The 23243-nt window shown below is 33.5% G+C and overlaps 1 protein-coding gene across 1 annotated transcript in view; it reads right to left on the bottom strand.

Annotated features, from left to right (window-relative positions):
* Positions 1–13132: 13132 nt before the first annotated feature.
* LOC144957039 (uncharacterized) overlaps positions 13133–23243 on the bottom strand; it is a 79342-nt gene continuing 69231 nt past the window's right edge. The window contains exons 5-10 of the mRNA XM_078887976.1: positions 22801–23243; positions 20527–20640; positions 19314–19405; positions 17795–17971; positions 15007–15155; positions 13133–13695 (exon numbers count right to left, since the gene is read on the bottom strand). The exon at positions 22801–23243 is cut by the window's right edge and continues 476 nt beyond it. Of these exons, the coding sequence (XP_078744102.1) occupies positions 13583–13695; positions 15007–15155; positions 17795–17971; positions 19314–19405; positions 20527–20640; positions 22801–23243 (1088 nt within the window). The 3' untranslated portion in view covers positions 13133–13582. The remainder of the gene's footprint in view (positions 13696–15006; positions 15156–17794; positions 17972–19313; positions 19406–20526; positions 20641–22800) is intronic.

Genomic DNA, 23243 nt, shown 5'->3' with positions numbered 1-23243 from the left:
AGCAAAATGATGATGAAAAGGTTTTTTTTAAAAAAAAAAAACCCAAAAAATTGTTACGATATTGTCAGAAAGCCTACAATTGTTGGACATTTTACAGGCCCAGATTATTATGTTGGAATAAACTAAGTAAAGAAACATCTAATCCAATGCCTTGCTTAATGATTGGTAATAAGGAATTTTTTTTTATTTTTTGAAGTTTAAGAAACAATAATTTTTAACTAAAACTGAAACTTTTACAAGTTAAAGTCCGGATTACAAAGCCATAGTGGAATCAGTCCCTAAAGTTTACAAATAAAGAAGAAAAAACTTCCGGAAAAAAGTCCCCTGGCAACCTGTCTGGATAATGGAGACAATCAGATTGTGGAGTTCCGGATTAGCGAGATGCGACTGTAAATAATAATAATAATAATAATAATAATAATAATAATAATAATAATAATAATAATAATAATAATAATAATAATAATAATAATAATAATAATAATAAAAAGAATATTCCGTCATTAATTTCAAGCTTAGCGAGAAGATGTTAACAAAACAAACATAATTTTAGCAATGAGTAACAAACAAAACACCAACAAAAAAACAAATCATAGCAAACTATGGACCAAAAACATCCAATAATCAATTATTTAGCGCAAATACTAAATAGTAAATCAAAAGTTGGGGACCAGTTTAAGTTCAAAGCGAAATCAAATATTATATCACCGTGGAAATAAAAGTAAATCAAAAGTATAAAGGTAGCTGAGTGGAGTAGAGATTATCACATAGTCTTAGTACTATTAATTAAGAATAATTAGGTGTTAAGAATAAACTCCGTTTCCAATCCTATCAGTGATAAAAGCATGGGAAGAGTATGCGAAAGACAACGTAAAAATAAACTCACTCAAATATGCAATCTCTTCTGCTGAAATTGTTCATTGTATACATTTACTTTAAGAACCGATCCAAACAATTTTAACAATTTTCGACAAATTTAAGTTCCATTAAAAATTAATGAAAGTTACTTCACTCTTAATAAAATTATGATGAAGTCTTGAACTCACCAATCTCCCAGGCAGGGTACGGAAAATAGTTCCAATGAAAATTTAAAGACTGAGAATGAGTTTATTTGATATTCTAGTTCGATCATGAGCAGATGCATTCGAGTAAAAGGCACAGATATTTCAACCAACAACTGATTACAAATAATATACTGATGGAATCACATTTTGTACTATAGAAAACAATTAAACAATTATAGAAAAGAAAAATGATAAAAAAAAATAAAACAAATATGTTTCAATTTGAGAAAATGAATTATGCTCAAACAGCGGGTCCCAATTTTCAATCCTCTCAGTCTCAGGTTTAAAAAAAAAAGAATTTGGTGGTCTAATAAAAACAATGGAACAAACAAATAAATAATCATATTTACAAACAAAAGAAAACAACGTAGAGTTTCCCCAATTTCGGTTTTCAGTTGCGAACAAGATCTTCAGCAACTTGGAAAATGTATATCTATCTATTTATTTATTTATCAACCTATTCATTTACTTACGAATCAATAAATCAATAAGTTATTTATTTAATCTATTCATTTATCGATCTATTTATTTATTCAATTATCTATTTATTTATTTATTCAATTATTTATATATCTATTTATCCATTCAGTTCTTTAATCATTTATTCCTTTATTCATCCATTTATTTATCAAATCAACACAGAGTAGTTTAGTCTGTGCATTACCTGATATTATTATTTACCGTTTTTCCCTTTTTACTCTGGATCAAGACAGAGAAATATTTGTCGCAAAATATTAATAATTATATGCTATTAAAAAAAAAAAAAGAAAAAAAGAAAGAAATCAGACAAGAAACAAACACACCCAGTAACCCACTCACACATAGTCACATACAAAAAAATCTGCTATGTACAACAGATGTGAGATTGCATTGAAATGGCACATCATAATAATATAATTATGGTGGTCAATATAATATTGTTGAAAAATTTAATGGGGAACAACAGTAAATAATCGGTTTGCACAGGAAACCACTTTTTGGAAAAGGCTCTTTACTCACATTATTGTCTCATTGAACTCAGGTGTAAAATGAGTATGTACCTGGCTTCAAAAGTTTGGCATTCATCGTTTTACATTTGTTTAGGCTCTCTCCCTTTTTTTTTTTTTCAACTCAAAGGATTAAAAAAAAGTTTTATGTATTTATTTTTTAATTTGTTTATTTTTGTTTTTAAGAGTTTTACAGTGCTTGTGGCAACACTTTAGGTCTTTTCAGTGCCAGTAAAAAAGAAGATAATAGAATGGTCGAAAGTTTTTCATTCAAGAGTCAAATGCTTTGACATTGTCATCAAATTTTGGAGGCATCAAAACTTTGTTTTAATCTTGTAGTTAATCGAATAATTAATCTCTTTTTTTTTCAAAACCCGTTTTTATTTTTTTTAAAACAAAAAAAAAAAAAAAAAAAAGAATATTTGCCTCAACATCGATATAAAAATGTTTGATCACAAATAAAAAAAACAACAACAAAAACTTAAATTTCTCACATTAATTAGTATTAATAACACAAGAAACAGAGTAATCGGAAGAGAGAAAAAAAGTATCGAGTATGATTCAGAGATGCAATAAATATATATTGGCACATCATTATGGATTTAAGCTTTTTAAATTAATTTTTTTTCAGCAGATGAAGATTGTCATGGAGTCAATGAATACTCTGAAGGCCAGTTTTCACAAGACACTCTCTTTTTTCATTTATTGTCCACCATTTCAATTTAGAATCATGTCACAAATATGTGCATCTCGGATGGACAACATTTTAGCAGGCAAACTAGTACTTCTTTTATCTGTAGATTAAGAATACCTCTAAAATTGTCAAAATATTTTATACTAGAGACAATCAAATGAAAAGAAAAAACAAAACCCAATGGTATTGTCAGTACAGTGGGTTATTTCCCCTTGTATCCAAGTCAATGAAACATTTTACAAATATTCATGTATATCCAAAGAAAACAAAAAAAAAACAAAAAACAAAAAAAAACAAAAAAAAACGGACTTTTATTATCCTCAAATTTCATATAATCAAGAATGAGCTCTCTTTGGGTACATGCTCAATGGAGTGAATAAAGTTTCCATGCCTGCTCTCATTTTGTAACGATTTTTTTAGTCCCAGATAACAACAATTAAAAAAACAACAACTCATTAATAATAAAGAAACAATAGGAAACGAAACGTTGAATTACAAAATTGTATCAACGCTTCCTTTAAAATTTTAAAAATCACCATAACAAAAATAGTTGTATTTACTGTATTGTCTGTTATGGCAGCTAGCTTTATATTACAGAAACAATATATATATATATTTATATATAATAAAAATATATATATATATATATATATACTATTATATATATAGATAATATATATATATATATATATCATACAACCTAACAATACAGGAAAAATTATAATATACTATTGACAATATTACTTTTGATTATCAGGAAATATAATAACATCAATACATTGATCCTTGTCGTTATAATCATAACAAAAATATACAGGAATTTTTTTCTCTCTTCTTTTTACATTTACATAACTATTTGTTATACATGAGAAAATAACTAAATATTTGGCAAGTTATATTACATAAGAGGTTAACGAAAACCATTTATTACATATTAAATTGTACGTGAAACTTGATCATGATAATAATGTTCTTTATCAGACTTACTTACAGTTGCAATTTAATTAGTGTAAATAAAACGCCTCGTCTAGAAAAAAAAAACAAAAAAAAAACAAAACAATTTATGTACAAGGGTGGTTTATGATAAAATGACTATGCCTTCAAAGTCAATTAAAAAAGAAACAACCAAAAAAAAAAAAAAAACCCAACATAATAATAGCCAATTTATAAAATAAAATTCAACCATATTTTTCACTTCTACCAAGAAAGATTTTAAGATTAAAATTCGACTTAACTCATTTGAGTAGCGTTAGAAACAGACATACAATGTCAAGTTCATTCTGAGTCTGAGCCTCAAGGATCGAGGCCAAAGGAGTCGGGTTTTATCCCCCTTTCTGTGGTGTTAAAAAGTTGACAGTTAGTAACCATTTCTTGTTAACATTTGGACAGGACATTTGTCTATCAAAAAGTACTTTCCACAAGACCTAACAGACCCAACTATCCAATCACTGCTAAGTGGATAGGAGAGTCTGAAAGAATCTCAACTTCACTCACCCAGGATCTGTACCGACTCCTTTGCATGTGACACAAGTGCTCTATCGACTGAGCTATGTAAAGCCCCTTAATAAAATAAACTATAAATTGAGGCTTTAATGGTGAGACCTGAATGTGTTTCAAATACGAATCCAAAGGGTAGAAAGAAATTGCTACTGTCAATTTAACACTTTTGAAACTGCAATAAATTCCAGTTCGATGGGACTCGTGTCTGTGAGGGACTAGTTTTTTAAAAAACAACTTTAGAAAAACGATATATTTGTTGTGTTTGTACTCAGTTACAGGAGCTCGAATCGGAAGGCATTAACTATATCGCCATACTTGAAAAAACCCAACATGTTTTAACAAATTTGACAAGAAAATATGTCCTTCAAATATAGATCAATCAATTCAAATGAACCTTATCCTTCTTTGAAAATGGTCAAACCTAGGACTTCGCAAAAGGTTTAATAAGAGTTATTTAGAAAGAAAAGATGAGGGTAGTTTTAATCGATCGATTATATTTGGAAGAGATTTTTGGCCAAATTGTTCAAAACCTGTTTTTTAAAGAAGAAAAAAAGTATGGCAGGATAAATGTAGAAGCTTCCATTTGTCATAGCGTCCCTTCCACTGATAACACACTCAACTATGCCTTTTGTCAAATCCTTATGTTAAATCCACAGCAGTATAAATCATGTCATCTTGACATTCTCAATTCGCTTCGGCTAATATTGACTTTAAATATTTATGGCTTACCGTTTATAGTACAAAATTTCACACTACAATCTACGTCAACCTTGTTTGTTTTTATGTTTGTATTTAGAGAATTTATGACCTAGTATCACTTATGTTTTATGTTTTTAAGGGTTTTATGGCGCTTGCAACACGTTAAGGTCATATCAGCACCAGTAGTATCATTTACTGCAGGTCATTTCATTCATAGGAAAAAGAAAAATGATTGAGGGAAAGTTTTAGATCAGAGAGAAAAAAAAAAAAGACTTTGTTTATCTATTCATTCTGTTTATTTTTTTTAGAGGTTTAACAGCACAAAGATGATAGAAGATATTCTTCTTGACTGGTTTCAAACATGTTACGTTACAGGACATATAATACCTATTTACATAACCTTATCAAAGAAGATAGGAAAACAATATCAGTTCTCTCTACACAGGACAATGTTTAACACTTTTCAGGCCGGGTTCAATTTTACTCTAACAACCTTTTTTTTCTTTCCCCCAAGAAAGCAGTAATAATGATAATTCAATAAAGCCCCAGTGGTATTGCTTTCTTAGATTGATAACCATAATAAAAAGGAATAAATAGAAGTTCATTTTAATTTACAATGACAGATGATGCCGACATTTTGGGTTTAGGGCTCTCTTAGTGAAAACATATTTGGAGTCGTGACCATAATGAGAGAAAATAATACGGAGAAAAAAACAAAAACAACAACCATTTCAAGGTTAACACACAAACACACACACACACACACACACACTCACACACACACAAAAGACATTAATGGTATCCAAATTGATCTATACGAAATCACATTGAATGGATCAGTTCATATCAATATTAAGACAACGCAGGTTTTTAGGATTTTACAGGTGTAAGGCAAACTGCAGGGTAGGGCTAGGGGTTTGGGTGAATGGAAAATTTAAAAACTATTCCTAGGCATAAATTGATTTTATGATTAGGAGCACAATGTATAGTATTGATATGATAAGCCACTAGCAGGTGGTGCTATACATGTATATATATATATATATATATATAATATATATATATATATATATATAATATATATATATATATATATATATATATATATAATATATAATATATAAAAATATATATATATATATATATATATATATATATATATATATATATATATATATATATAATATATATATATATATATATATATATATATCGGATACACACACATAATATATAAACAAAAGCAAAAGCTCCATGATGATTGATAAGGATTGTATGTAGTGTAACCCGAGTTGAACCGAGAGTGAAAACCATAAAATGCTGCAATGACGAATAACAGGACATGTCACTAAAATAACTAGATATCTGCTTGTTTTATTGTTTTTAAGGGTTTTACGGCGCTTGTTTTGTATGTTTTTGTTTTAAGGGTTTTACGGCGCTTATTGTTTTTAAGGGTTTTACGGCGCTTGCAACACATTTAGGTTATATCAGCGCCAGTAAAAAGGAAGAAAATGGCATAGTAAAAAGTTCTAGAATGACAATTAAAGCACTTGAGAAAAGGTAAGACAAAGGGGAATTGGTTCAAATAGGAAACAGATATAGATTCCAAGAGCAAACTATCGAAGTACTTAGTTTGAGATCACCTAAAGTCTCATTCAGACACAAGCACAGGTCCCCGTTAAGAGGAACACACTCAAATGTTTTACAAATCATATATAATATAAAGAAAGCATAATACAGTGCATAACAGAGAGATGATTTACAATGAAAAAAATATCATCTCCCAAAACTTACTATACATTCGACTGTTTCCCTCTCAGCCAGGGGATCTGGTCAGGACCAGGACAAAACCAAGTTATCTCATTCCAAGAAAAAGACAGAAAGCATGTTGGAAAACAGATATAAGGGGATAGAAGACACAGTTTGTACCCCCCTGCCCACTATGGGAGGTCAGGAACCCCGCCCAGAACTAGATATCTGCTATGCTCTGGAAAAAACAAACTTGTATCTAAAAATTTGGCCCGATAACTTGTCCTTGAAATATCAATAGATTTAAATTTAAATGAACGTCATCTTGGAAAAAAAAAAGTCTCAAACCTGAGACTTCGCCTCTTTGAGATGACTGATCACAAATACTATCACACTAGCTTACCCTGAATACTAAGATAAATGCTGTAATGGATATATATATATATATATATATAATAACATTTTATTTTTTGGCTGCTCCTCAACTAATAAATATAGTGGTTATCTATTGATAGATAAAACATTCAATCATTTTGTGGTTTTTGTTCGTTTGTTTTTGTTTTTAAGGGTTTTAAGACGCTTGCAACACATTAAGGTCATATCAGCGCCATATTGCAGTAACTGAATACATAAAGAGTGAATGCAACTATACTAAATTTATCTACATCCATTCGAATTTTTAGAAGGAAAACATTTTTGTGAAAGTTCATGAACCAGCAAACTACTGCTATTCCCATTATAAATTCATAATTGGCCATCAAAACAATAATTTTTTTTTCTTCTGTAACAAGAAATAAAAAAAGAGCATATGAATCGAAAAATAGATGAAAGATACCCAGAACTAATTAACCATAAGTGTAATATCAACATATTCAATATAGCAGAATTCTTTACTATCAAATCATTTTAATAATGAGGATTTGCATGTTAATGTTACAATATTATTGTAATTGAGGTTTACCAACCATTCTATGAGTTAATGTTACAGTATTATTGTATTTGAGGCTTATCATTCATTCAGACTATGAGTTAATGTTACAATATTATTGTAATTGAGGCTTACCCTCCATTCAGAGTATAGATTAATGTTACAGTATTATTGTATTTGAGGCATGCAATGCATTCAGAGTAAGGATTAATGCTACAATAAAATTTTATTTAAGGCTTACTATCCATTCACAGTTTACTGACAGTATTAATGTATTATTATCAGTATTATTATTGCAATTGAGGCTTACCATTGAATCAGACTATCGGTTTATGTTACAATTAAATTCTATTTGAGGCTCAGATCAGCAGTGTACAGATCAACAGGTCAACAACACAAAGAAGGTAAAGATTGACTACAAAGTTTAGCAAATCAATGATAAAAATGGAAACAAAACAACATGTTCTTCATTTATTGTATCATTGTGCACCAGTATGAAGCGTAAGCGTGTACATTGTTGCCTGGTGCAATGACAATGGCCTACCCGCGTTTAAAAAAAAATTGCATTGAAAGTGCACGTCTCTCTCTCTCTCTCTCTCTCTCTCTCTCTCTCTCTCTCTCTCTCTCTCTCTCTCTCTCTCTCTCTCTCTCTCTTTCCTCAATAAAGAAAATAACCAAATAAATGACTTAAATCACACCTCGCCCCCCCCCCCCCCCCTTTTAAAAAAAATAAAATAAAAAGGCATCTTGAAGGAAAATAACAATTATTATAGTTAAAGTCCAACATAGTATAAAAAGTGGTCAATATTTACTTTTCATCTAACAAGTTATTATAACACAATCGCATATTTATTAAACAATTAACAAAGAAAAGAAAAGAAAAAGAAATTAAGCGTTTAAATACAACAATCATAATCATGGCATTAATAAACAAACATGAAGATAGAGATATACAGAGAGAGAGAGAGAGAGAGAGAGAGAGAGAGAGAGAGAGAGAGAGAGAGAGAGAGAGAGAGAGAGAGAGAGAGAGAGAGAGAGAGAAAGAGAAGTAGAGTGAAGAGAGAGAGAGAGAGAGAGAGAGAGAGAGAAGAGAGAGAGAGAGAAGAGAAGAAGAAAAGAAGAAGAAGAAGAAAGAAGAAGAAGAAAGAGAAGAAGAAGAAGAAGAAGAAGAAGAAGAAGAAGAAGAAAGAAGAAGAAGAAGAAAGAAGAAGAAGAAAGAAGAAGAAGAAGAAGAAAGAAGAAGAAGAAGAAGAAGAAGAAGAAGAAAGAAGAAGAAGAAGAAGAAGAAGAAAAGAAGAAGAAGAAGAAAAGAAGAAGAAGAAAGAAGAAGAAGAAAGAAGAAGAAGAAGAAAAGAAGAAGAAGAAGAAAAGAAGAAGAAAGAAGAAGAAGAAGAAAAGAAAAGAAGAAGAAGAAGAAGAAGAAGAGAAGAAGAAGAAGAAGAGAAGAAGAAGAAGAAGAAGAAGAAGAAGAAGAAGAAGAAGAAGAAGAAAGAAGAAGAAGAAGGGAAAAAGAAGAAGAAGAAAGAAGAGAAGAGAAGAAGAAGAAGAGAAGAAGATAGAAGAAGAAGAGAAAAATAAGAATAGAAAGAAAAAAAATCATGATTAAGTCAATGCGAACATAAAATATGAGATCGAAGCGATTCAAAAAGTAGTTTTACTATAAAAATAAAACACTACTTTCATAAAATGAACATAAAATATAATAATAAAAAATAATTGATTTCGGATTGCGGAAATTTAATACACGTTTTTGTTATGTCATGACTTTTGCTTTGTTTAGTTACAACATAAATATCCTGGATTCTTCGGTTGTAAAAATATGGCAACCCTCCATTGTTTTTTTTGTTTTTTTTTTTATTTTGTTTTTTTTTTTAATATCTGAAAGGCAGTAATTTCTTTTATATAAAAATACCTCTTCAAGAGACAGACAAAAAAAAAAAACAAAAAAAAAAACCACCCCCCCCCCCCCCCCCCAAAAAAAAAAAACCCAAAAAACAAATGAACTGCATAATCAAAATCTCTTTGACGGATTGCTAAACTAAACAGCCAGCTGCATTCTGAAAAAAAACAAAACAAAAAAAGTTTTCTTTATAGAAGAAGTGGGTTCGGGGGCATTTTGATAAAACTCCCAACAAGTCTGAAATTATTTAAAATGATCAATATTTGAACTAAAAAATTGCTGGCCAAAATTTCTTTAATAAGTGTTTTGTCAAGGCATCTTATTTCCATTTTACTTGAACTGTGGCATTTTAAACCCAAGGTGAAAACAGCCATGGAAGATAACAAATCCAAAAGCATAAGAGAATTTTGAATTGAAAGTAAGTATTAAATTCTTAATTACTTAACAGAGCTGCAAAACGATGTGTGTTGTGATTAAATTCATAATAAATTACTGCTTTCAGATGAAATAAACGTGAAATTAATTTTGTTCCTTGCTCACAGATCTGATCCAAATAATTTAATTGTCTTTCCTTTAGTTATTTAAATCTTTTACAGCTAAGAGGCCAATCAGCTTGACTTTACTGGGATTTCTGCCAAAGGAAACACGACAAATATACAAGTAATTGCTTTTTACCCTCTGAACAGGACAGGTCTAAAGATCATCATATCATGTCTATATTTTTATCAAAAACATGACATAAATTTCCATCTGTTTTTTTTGTTTTTTTTTCAGTGAAGAAAAGCACACATTGGTCTTACCCAAATCTCATGTTTGAATATGTTTAAAAAATTTTAAAAATGGATGAAATTTAAGTTTACGACTATGAGAGTGTTTGCATTTTCATCACCAGAAATACTGATATTTGAAAAGTACGCACATTACATCACAGTATTGCTCAATAGGTATGGACAGAAAAATCTCTTTAAAATGTTACAAGTATTTCTTATTTAATAATCAACTGAGAATATGTACCCGGCCGTTCACTGAAAAGATTATTTTCAGCTGCACAGAGATACGATTTAATGATTTTTAAAAATAAAACTTTTTAATCGTGACCCACCCCATCAATATGGTAATGGTAATACATCGGAATGAATTAGATAAGGAAAATTGAGTTCAAATTCAAAATGATCAGAATGATTAAATGATGGTTCTTTTAAGAGTTGAGGAAGCAAAAAATTTACTCTCCACAATAAAAGTATTTCTTCTTCTCTATTCTCACTCATTTTAAATGTCTGGATGACAAATGAACGATGTTGTCTGTTAGGGGCCCAGATCATATATTTATTAATTTATTTATCTATTATTATATATTAGGCTTCAAAATCAATTTCAAGAATCAGGCCCCATCCGGTCATAATACCCTTTTGATACAATTAGCCACAATTTATAATTTCTTTTTCAAACCGGCCAGAAAACGTTTTCCATTAAAACATTGATAAATAAAAAGGAGCTCATATTTGCGTTTTCTGAGCTAAATGGACAAAAGTGGACATTAGTTGGGATTTTCCTTTTTTGAGAACAGGTAGGTACTGACAAAACTATATAATGCTATGTAAATTCTTTTACATGTTAAAAACTAAATGACTAATAAAAAAGACCTAGTTGAGAATTTATCGATCGTGTCGGGACACCCTGTACTTGGAAAAAAAGTTTTCTGGTCAAAATGTTATTAAAAACGTATTTTTGTCAGTGAGCGGCAGAATCAATATATGTTACAGGGAATGACAAAATCAGTCGGATGGTGAAAAGGTTTGAACCGAGATATTGCCAAGTTCAGTTAGAAGATCAATTTTTATCCAAAATGAGTTCTTGTCATAAATAATTAAATCAATCTTTTTTGAACATCTTCGGGAAATATCAAAGCTTAATTTAACTTCTAAATAATTTTTACAGCTAGTCAAGTTGAAAAAGTATGAAGAGAAAAGTTGTTGGATACCTTTCCCATACATCTGACCATAACTTCATAAAAAATCACCCGATTTACTTCAAATAAAGATTAAAATGCTCTGGTGAGCATATTCTTTCAGAAAATGAAAAACAATGCAAATCCGAAATTTTCACCTTCCGACTGATTATGTCACGAACTGAAACATATCTCAATCGCAGACAGTCAACCAATCTACTGATATTTTTTTATTTTTGATTGAAGTAATCACAAAATTAAGCAAAACAACTTTTATGTAAGCTTGGAAAAAAACCCCCAAAGAAATGATAAGAGGCAGCTGGAGACAGTTGGGAGTAAATATATTATTATAATTATTATTACAGTAGAGGTAAGTTGATTATCTTCATAATATTATTAGCTTATAAGAGAATATTGCATTGATTGTTGTCATAGAGGATTATGATGATGATGATGATGATGATGATGATGAAGATGATAACGACAATGATGATGATGATGACGATGATAATGACAAAGATGGTGAAGACACCGACAAGATTCTCATAATGACTTATATACCATCAGCAACAATGATAACATTCGATAGGGCTAGCTATGGAGATGCATTAGAGTTGGATATTTTTAAAAAAAAGAAAAAAAAAAGAAACAAATTCACAAAAATCAATGGACGGTTGTTCTATGTTACAGAAAATTTCGATCACCAAATAAGTTATGGCATTATCAGTCAGTATCAGACCTTCTTCACCCAGGATTGGTCCTCATTGGGACACACACTACAAATGATGGCATTTAATTTTGAGACAAAGCAAAGCCTTCGTCAGAGACACCATAAGTTGATGGTAGTACGAATTGTGAGAATTCTCATCGATACATTGAAAATTATAATAAAACTCTTCGGCATTGGCTTTTCTGTAAATCCATCAATTTCATTTTTTATCAATTGTTTTGATGAACACAGACCATATGTGACCCATCGTCTCCGAATGGTATTATGACAGAATGAAATGAGTGCTAGAAATTGACTTTATAACCATAAATATGAAACATGGGATCAATTTCTATTCGTTATTATAGTGGATACAGTGCAAAAACAAAAAACAACTGAAGGATCATCATATCTTTAAAATGTTCGTTTTAAATTCACATTTCGGGGTCGACTCATCCTGACATATTACTGTTTTGAGATGGCGGGTTGCATATGAATGTAAGCTGGTCCCAGATATATAGTGGCATAATTGCTCTATTTTCTTCTTCTTCTTTTTATTACAATAGAGCTGAAGAGAAATACTTAGAAAGTGAAAGTCATGCAATGAACAGATAAAAGTATAGGTAAACTGCATCTCTTCAACACCAGAAGAAAATTTTGGTCCAAATTTTTGTAAACACTTTTCCACAATGTGAATAGAATTTCTTTCACCTGGCAAAACTGCAGTTCAGGGTGATGATAATTAAGATGAAGAAGGTCTTGGAGATTCTGTGTTCCAACAAAAAATGACTGTCGTTTAGTAATGACTTGGTAATGGCTTGGGACGACGAGTGAGAAGTCTTGCTTGTTGAATCCCTCATGGCAATTATTGAAGGAATCCAGCAGCTATAAGATTCAGTCTCCTTCATTCTGTGACTGAATATTGATGAAAGCTAACAAATACAGGACTGGCATCTTTCTTTCTTACTTACTTACTGACTTTCTAAACTAATCTAAACAAACAACAAACTGAGCTCTAACCCTTCCGTCATGTACCATGCATGACAAAAAGAATTACAATGTCTTCTGTTGTTGTTGTTGTTGTTGTTGTTGTTGCAGATTACGATTATATAAGTTGATGATATTTCAGCCTCTCGTGACTTATTTATTACATTGATGACTCGTCAGATTTATTAAATATTCCTAGAAATAACAACAACAGTCCCTTTAGAAAATATTGTTTTCAATGATGAGACTTGTGGTGTACACAACCAAGGGACATAATCACAAATCATTGCATTCTCCTAATAGACATTCTGCACCCCAAAAATAAGAAAACAAAGGATGTCGAGTTAAAAAAAAAGATGATAATAACGACGATGAAGATGTAGAAAATAACCACTTTGTAGTGAACTGTACGATTTCATCAAGGAGGAGTGGGTCCGTCATCTGGGATGGTGAGGTCCACATTGGTGCCCACCATTAAATGTGGACTCTTTCCTTCCAAGGCATCCACGTGTTTCTGTTCCATGGGGAGACCTAGAAAAATAGACAGTAGAAAAAAAATATATCAACGCCAGTTAAAAGAAAGAAAATGTGATGGTCCAAAAATTATAGATTTATAAGTAAATGCACCAAAGAGTATCCATGTGCTTCTGTTCCATGGGGAGACCAAGAAAAATAGAGTTTCAAAGTTTATTCAATCTATCTTATGCTTTCGCCAATAATTCTTAAAATTTGGTGACAACATACATGAAAGTGAGTTAAAACAATGGTAAATGGAACCAAAAAATAAAATGATACAATTAATAACCACAAAAATACAACAATGGTAATACCACCAATACTTACAATAATAATAATAATGCTGCTGCTGCTGCTGCTACTGCTGCTGCTGCTACTGCTGCTACTACTACTACTACTACTACTACTACTACTACTACTACTACTACTACTACTACGACTACTACGACGACTACTACTACTACTACGACTACTACTACTACTACTACTACTACTACTACTACTACTACTACTACTACTACTACTACTACTACTACTACTAATAATAATAATAATAATAATAATTATAATAATTATAAATTTACAAGTAAAAGCATCAAAGAAAAAGTAAGAAAAAGAAGGTTGGTTCAAGTAGGGAACAGAAATAAATTCCACTAGCATACTATATATAAGTTGTACTCAGTTTGAGATCACGTAAAAGATGAGGACAAGGTACCAATCAGTCCTTCACATCCATAGGACATCCTTAGAGCCAGAGTTGATCACCGTTTCTATTGAGCTTTTATATAGCGCAATATCCACTAAACGTGCTCAAAGCACTTAACAAGGGGTCCCTGACCAACAGCAACAAGTAACATGTAGAACGAGACATGACGCCTGTTAGGCAATATTAAAAATTTTTTCCGACATAGACAACGCTGTTGACGGCTAGGTACTCATTTTATAGCAGAGTACGGTGAGAGAATGTGAGTAAAGAGGCTTTTGCAAGGACTCAACTATGCGCCAAGCGAGGCTCGAACCCAGGACCTTGACCTCCGATACGAAAGCGAGTGTCATACCACTAGACCATATGGCCGCACGTGTTAAACTGACAATAGAAATTGCTAGCCACCCTTTGGAAAGAATACTGGTTCAAGGCAAAGTACTTTCCACCAGATCCAGCAGACCCAGCTACACAATTACTGCCGGGTGGTCGGTCAGACGGATCAGGAAAATAATCTCAACCTCACCCCCCCTGGTTCAAAACCCGGTCTATTTGCGTGTGAATGAAGCGAGTGCACTGCTATACTAACTGAGCTATCGATACATCTATAATCAATCACCTACCAAATTGTTTGTACAGGAAGGCCAGGGAGGTCGTGACGCAGGTAGCCATGCACAGTTCTGGCTGGAGCGTCCAGCAGACGTCGAGGAAACGTCCTACGACTTGAGGTACCAGAAACTGGAAATCTGTACAGCTTTGGTGGCAGCCACCCCTGATCCAAATACAAATAATATTGTAAAGATTTATATAATAGGTAAGTTATTAAGTAGTCCTTCAGAGCCATTTGGCCCATGGAGCCGGAGTTTATACCGGTTTCTACAGTGCGAAACAGACAATAGCAATTGCTTGCTATCCTCTAGATAGGACGCTAGTCTATCGCAAAGTACTTTCCACAAAATCTAACAGACTCAGCTACCCATTCTGAGTGCTGGGTGTACAGGGACAGGTCAGAAAAAAATTCTCGACTGCACCCGGGATAGATCACAGTCCCTTTGCGTGTGAAGCGAATGCTCTACCAACTGAGCTATCGGGACCTCTTAATGGTTATAAAGAATTAAATTATTGAAAAAAATGTCACCTGCCATTCCAATCAATGTGTTACTGAGTCGGGATGAACTTGATGCACCAAAAAGTTGAATTCAAATCATAAATTACAAAATTTGAGTTATTTTCAAGGCTTTTTAATATTGAGTATATTTTTAAAAAATAGCTTCTAAGTAACTTAATCAGTAATGTATAGAAAACATGCGCTTGGCTAAGAAACTCACACAACATTGCCATCCGGAAGTATAACGGACCAACACACAAAACTATGTGTAACCTTGAACGTTTATAGTCTGATTAATACTGGAGAATTACTCATAAACGCGGATGGCAAAAAACAATAACAAATAATTGACTGACGTCAACTTCATACTATCTATTAAAAAATGAATATAAGAGCTTTAAAAAAAAATGAAATACAAAATACGAAACATTCCAGGTTCAAAGCGACCTATTAACATTATTAATGTTTCTTTTTGGGTGTTTTTTTCATTAGCTGAAGAGGATTTTTGAACCTGAAATGTTCCATGTTTGGTGTTTGGTTCTTTCTTGTTTTGTTTGTTTTTAAGGGTTTTACGGCGCTTGCAACACATTAAGGTCATATCAGCGCCAGTAAAAAGGAAGAAAATGGGATAGTAAAAAGTTCTAGAATTACAATAAAGCATCCAAGAAAAGGTAAGACAAAGGGGATTGGTTCAAATAAGAAACAGGTGTAGATTCCAAAAGCACTCTATCGAAGTACTTAGTTTGAGATCACTAAAAGTCTCATCCAGACACAAGCACAGGTCCCCGCTAAGAGGAACACACTCAAATGTTTTACAAATCATATATCATATAAAGAAGGCATAATACAGTGCATAACAGAGAGATGCTTTACAATGAAAAAAATATCATCTCCCAAAACTAACTATATATTCGACTGTTTCCCTCTCTGCCAGGGCATCTGGCCAGGACCAGGACAAAACCAAGTAATCTCATTCCAAGACAAAGACAGAAAACATGTTGGAAAACAGAAAGAAGGGGATAGAAGACACAGTATGTACCCCCCTGCCCACTATGGGAGGTCAGGATCCCCACCCAGTTGTTCTTTCTTAACACTGTAATATGTTACAGTGAATGACATAATCAGTCGGATGGTGAAAAAGTTTGAACTGAGATATTGCCAAGTTTAGTTAGAAGGTCTATTTTTATCCAAAATGAGTTCTTGTCATAAATGATTAAATCAACCCTTTTTTGTACACCTTCAGAAAATATCAACGCTTAATTTCACTTCTAAATATTTGTTTTACAGCTAGTCAAGTTGAAAAAGTATGAAATTTGAGAAAAGTTGCTGGATACCTTTCCCATACATCTGACCATGACTTCATGAATAATCACCCGATTTACTTCAAATAAAGATTGAAATGCTCTGGGGAGAATATTCTTTCAGAAATTGCAAAAATAAAATGCAAATCTAAAATTGTCACCTTTTTTCACCTTCCAACTGATTATGTCATGCACTGACACATATTCATGTTCGTACATTACTTTCTACAGTCCACAGCCTCTAGCAGCTTAGCATCACAGTGATTTAATTACAACATATAAATATTGCGGGAAAGCCCGTCTGACATTAAAAATGACCAATTTTTTTTCTGAAGTTTGGCTGCCTTTATAGTTGTCTATTTGAATGGTGTTGTTTTTGTGTGACTTCTATTTTATTTTGTTTATCAATTAATTAAAAAACATATTTTTTTTTAGGTTTTCTATTCTTTTCTTTGTGCCGTTTTGCTGGGTTTTTTTTATTCTTTTCAGATTTTATTAAAATTGATTTTTTTCTTTGTTTAGTTGTTTTTTTTGTTTTTTGTTTTGTTTTTCTTTTTGGTTTATATCATTTGCATTATTTGCATTGTGGGTACATTAGTTTGTATGTGTGTGTGTGTGTGTGTGTGTGTGTGTGTGTGTGTGTGTGTGTGTGTAATAAAAGTGTTTTTTGTTTATGTTAAGGTGTGTGAGAGTGTGATTAAGTTGTTGTGTAAAAATAAAAAAAAATAAAAAAATAAATAAAAAAACATTCCCTTTATTCATCCCATAGGGAACATTTTTCTCTAGGGTCTACTCCAAGGGAAGACTGGAATAACCCAGGCGTCAGCCTCAGTGCAGCGCCGCAAATTGAGCCAGAGTGAAGTGACTTGCTCAAGGCCACACAGCGTAGTGGCGGGTGATGGAACTCTGTACCTTTTGGGTACGAAGCAAAGACCGTACCGCTGATCTACGCTGTCCCCTATGGGTTTGTATTTCAATAAAAGCTATGAAAAGTGTAATTACATGATAGTCAACAGTGGTCTATCTGTCTCGGGCTTGGCGTTGATGAACTTGAGGATCTGGTTAACGTTCCTCTCCCATTGAAACTGCTCCATGTTCAGGAAAAGGGTGTCCTGCTTGGTGTTGTTGTACACCGAGTCGTCCACAGGATGGAGCCAGCCGTCTAGAGATATACACATTCTGTCATGAACCAAAAAAAAAAATACTGTTAAATAAAGAAATAACAATGATTTGTAGAGATATACACATTCTGTCACAAACCAAAAAAAAAAAAAATACCATTAGAGGCAGAACATAACAATGATAAAACACATTGTTATATATTTTGGCCGATTTGTAGAGATATACACGTTCTGTCATGAACCAGGATAAAAAAACCCCCATTAAATAGAGGGAAACAATGATAAAGTACTTTTTAAATATTATACATTTTGGCCAGGAAAAGCTCTATGAGTCGAGTGGGCAGAAGTAAGTTTCCTGCATTACAAGTGATGTGTGGCTATGTGGTCTTGTGGTATGACACTCGCTTTCGGATCGAAAGGTCTTGGGTTCGAGCTTCGCTGGCGCATAGTTGAGAAGGCTCTTTTTTCATTCTCTCACTGTGCTCAGATCAGGTGTAAAATGAGTACCTGGCCGTTGACAGCGTTGTCTCTTTCAGAAAAATAAATGAAATATCGCCTAACAGTCATCATGTTTCGTTCTACATGTTAAATGTTGCTGTTGGCCACCGTCTCCTTGTAAAGCGCTTTGAGCACATTTAGTGGATATTGCGCTATATAAAAGCTCATTATTTTAAGTAAGTTTCCTGCATTACAATACATCAAAACCCAAAACCACAATGAGTCACTGGTCCAGTGAGAATTCTTTTTAAGACAAGTTAGGAGTTATCTAAAACCTATATTTTGTTTTTGTTTGTTGCTTTAGGTCTCTTCCAACACAATTGAGGTTATATGAGAGACCGCTGAAACAAAAAAACAAGCAATCCAACAAAAATAGTACAAATGTAAATCAAAATCATAACCTAAAGATATCATAAGCTAAATTATAAATAACCATGAACAAACAGGCAGAAGATTTACAGAGAAAAAAAATATCCCCTGCCAAAAATACAATCACAAACCAAAGAAGCAGGATAGGCTAGTAAAGAGAAGAAGAAACGACATCACTATCGGATCGTACACCCATGCGAACATCATAGGTATATGATTCAAGGGTGATGCTCCCATCCAACCACCCGCAAACCTATATTTTGAATAAAAGTTTACTAGACAAAGGGAAGGGCGAGGGGGAGTGTTTCATTTATCATTGTACAGAGGTGGTCGTTCTCAACTATTAAAGCCTATATATGTTCAACAACAACAACAAAAACAACCACAACAACAATAACCACAACAACAACAACAACAAAAATAACCACAACAACAAAACAACAACAACCACAACAACAACAACAAACACAATAAAAAAAAAATAACAACAACAGCAACAACCACAACAATAACCACCACAACAACAAACTTACTTAAAACGATTGTCAGTGTTGAGAGTAGCCAAAGCAGCTGCAGCTCCGAAGCTGTGGCCGATGACAGCTACCCTAGACAAATCCAAACGATTCTGAAGTGGAAAGAATGAAAGAAAGAAGAAAAAAAAAGAAAAGATGAAATATATACAAATATGCCTCATCACCCGACAACGGTATTATGTCGGGATGGGTTAGATGCCAAAAAAATTGCGTATTTTGTGTATAATAATAATAATAATAATAATAATAATAATAATAATAATAATAATAATAATAATAATAATAATAATAATAATAACAATAATAATAATAATAATAATAATAATAATAATAATAATAATAATAATAATAATAATGATGATAATAATAATAATAATAATAACAATAATAATAATAATAATAATAATAATAATAATAATAATAATGATGATGATGATGATGATGATGATGATGATGATGATGATGATGATGATGATGATGATGATAATAATAATAATAATAATAATAATAATAATAATACGAATAAGAATAAGCAACGTTCAGGTTAATTTTGGTATATCTATTTTGGAGAACGAATCTACCTTTATGAAGTAAATTAGAAGATAATATCATAAAGGCTTAAGACTTAAATTAATTCTTTTTGCAATCAGCCGTCCATTTCATCAGGTCACGGACCAAGCTCAAAACCCGTTAGATTTTTCTTCAAGACGAAACACAAATACCACATTAGAAAGGTATGTGAGGCTATGTGGTCTTGTGGTATGTCACTCGCTTTTGGATCGGAAGGTCCTGGGTTCGAGCATCGCTCGGCGCTTAGTTGAGTCCTTGGAAAAGGCTCTTTACTCACTTTCTCTCACTGTACTCAGTTGTAAAATGAATACCTGGCCGTTAACAGCATTGTCTCTGTTAGATCGCCTAACAGGCGTCATATCATGTCCTATATGTTACGTGTTACTGTTGTCCAGGGACGCCTGGTAAAGCGCTTTGAGTACGTTTAGTGGATATTACGCTATATAAAAACTCAAGTTTTTTTTTTTTTTTTTTTTTATGGATTAGTTAGAGGTGGGAAAGAAAAGATGTACGGTTAAAAGGCAAAAAGAGGAGGAAGATTTTAGGGATGAAAGTAAGATAAGATAAGAGAAGAAGGAAAAAATAATCAAAATCAATGTTGATTTCCAGAAATGCCGAGATCCATCCACTACACAGACCTTACCTTGAACTGAGCCGTTTTGAAGGCCAGTCCCAAAGCGTTGTTGATGTGTCTGCCCTCGTTGATGGCGACCAGCTCATCCAACACCTCACTGATTTCATGAGCTCTGTAGTACATCTGGCAAGGAAGGGGGGGGGGGGGGGGGGGGGGGGGGGGGGGGGAGAATAGAGTTATAAAGTTGGAGAAAATGTGCATCTAAAATTAATTTCTCTAGTAGTCAAAAAAGATTCCCCCACATGTCCACACACACACACACACACACACACACACACACACACACAGCTCTCATTGAAAATCCTTACCTCCCCCTGCCACACACACACACACACACACACACACACACACACACACACACACACACACACAGCTAGTCGCTCCAACACCGAGCCCACTCCACAGCATCTGTGGAGCAGACTCTTATGTCATGGTCAGTGCAGCTGGCTGGGCCCATCCTGGTATTCTCTAAAGATGTGCTCCATCGTCTGCTCTGGGCATCCACATGTACACAAAAAGGGATTTCCTCTATTAATAACTGATATTGAATAACCATTACACAACTAACATTTTTTTTTTTTCTTAAAGCCTGAACGACATGTCTCGTCAAACAGGAAAATAGTTTGTGTAAAGCTTCTTCTCTTCATTAAATTATGGTGATGTCGCCTTTAACTCTCTCCTTACGGGAGGCCTTCCGAAAGATCCTAGATCCCAAGTATTAATGTTCTTGTGGAGGGTTTGGGAGGGGGGGGGGGGGGGCTTTTTTAATAATGTTTTAGTAGGGTGTTTGGGAGGGGGGAGACTTTCAAAAATAATTTAGAAAGTTTCCCCCCTCCGAAACCCCTTACAAGAATATTAATACTGGGGCTGTAGGATCTTTCGGAAGGCCTCCCCTCCTTACCGACTATTTTCAGGATTCTTCTCAAAATTTCTATCTTGTCCAACCCGAAAACTGATGTTTAGACTCAATATTTTCAAACGAATCACCGTTAAATTTGTTATGGTGAAGGTTAGAGGATGGCAAGAAACCCTGTTTTTTTTCTTTGACAAACTTTGGTACAGGCACAATCTCGACTTTAATAAGGATTAATGATCTTTAAATGTGAATGCAAAAAGAATTATTAAACATTATATGGGAGATGGTAAGAGACTTTGAGGATGATGATGATGACGATGATGATAATACTAATAATAATAATAAATGGCATTTATATAGCGCTTTACCCCGTTGTCACAGGCTCTAAGCGCTTTACAGTTATATAAAACAAAACATATTACAGTGAGACAAGTGTGAAGGAAACGTGATACGAATTCAATTTAACAACAACAAAATATGAAAATAATATTGCAACATTATGACGTAAAAAGATAAAACTTTAAGCGAGATTTGAACGTTGTCAACGAATCTGAGCATCTCACGTGTGACGGGAGAGAGTTCCAAAAATGGGGGGCCGAAAATTGAAAAGACTGTTCACCTATTTTACGCAATGGCTTAGGTTTGACAAGGATTGATTGGTCATTGCTTGACCTCAAGTTTCTATTGGGGACATATCAGAGCTGCCAACCCCATCTGATGAGAATGTGTACAATGGGATCTCAAAATGGGGAGATTTCATAAAAATGGGTACAATCCTGAAATAGACGGAAAATAACCATTGTGAAACTAAGAGGAAGGTAAAATTACATAAAGTCACACCGCACAAGCTCAATTGCAGCAACAATGATGTTCCCAAGACTATAATCCAATCCTTTCAGAAATCTACCTCCCAGCATGAAGATCATAATTGGTCAAAAAATATATGAATATCCACTAGGTCACCAAGGTTTCTCAATAGACTAGTAATAATATGAATTACAACTAAAGAAAACTGAAGTGACTCTGCACACTGAAAATGGGTACAATCTTGGGGGAAATGTGTACAAGTGTACAATCACTGAAAATGCGTACAATTCCGCATTTTTTGCAGTAGGTTGGCAGCTCTGACATATATGTTTAGAAGGTCTTTAATATAGGAGGGACTGTTCGTGCTCAGGGATTTGTAGACAACAGTACAAATCTTATAGGCAACTCTTTTTTCAACAGGAAGCCAGAGTTGCACAGAGAAGAAGAGTTGCTGACGGGTATTTTTTGTTATTGCGTACAATGAACCTGGCTGCGTTATTTTGAGGAACCTGAAGTTTGCTAATTTTGTCTTTAGCACCATGATGATGATAATGATGATGATGATGATGATGATGATGATGATGATGATGATTGTATAATAAAGTAGGTATTGCTCTCACCTGATTATTCCGGAAGTCGAAATCGTCCCAAACGCTGATGTGCTGGAAGGGACGCCACTCCTCGCTGCACGACTCCTGTTGCCGTAGGGATCGCTGCCTCTTGTGACGACGTCTGTCCCACGACCGGAACTGGATTTCTTGTTGCGCTTCCTCTACGTCCTTCGCGGAGCCGGACGACCATGACATCTTACTAGAGGCGTTCGACGGTGCCGTGGTTGTGCTTTTCCTCCTGGACACTTGGTCAACGCTAGAAGAAGAGGAGTTGTTGTCACCCCCATCGTCTGAGAAGTACTCCCTCAGAGCTGCAGCAGCGCTCCTGCATTTTCGTAAGCGCGGTTTTTTCCCTGATGGGAGCGCGGAATTGTGGCTGTTACTGCTACTACTGTCACTGCGGCAGGTTTTAGAATTACTGTATTTATTAGAGCTAGTATAGTGACTGTTAT

Source organism: Berghia stephanieae, chromosome 11, assembly GCF_034508935.2.
Source record: "Berghia stephanieae isolate SIO BIC M18660-M18661 chromosome 11, UCSD_Bste_1.3, whole genome shotgun sequence".
Lineage (NCBI taxonomy): Eukaryota > Metazoa > Mollusca > Gastropoda > Nudibranchia > Aeolidiidae > Berghia > Berghia stephanieae.
The sequence above is the reverse complement of the archived record's forward strand: the minus strand, read 5'-3'. Positions and strand labels throughout refer to the sequence as shown.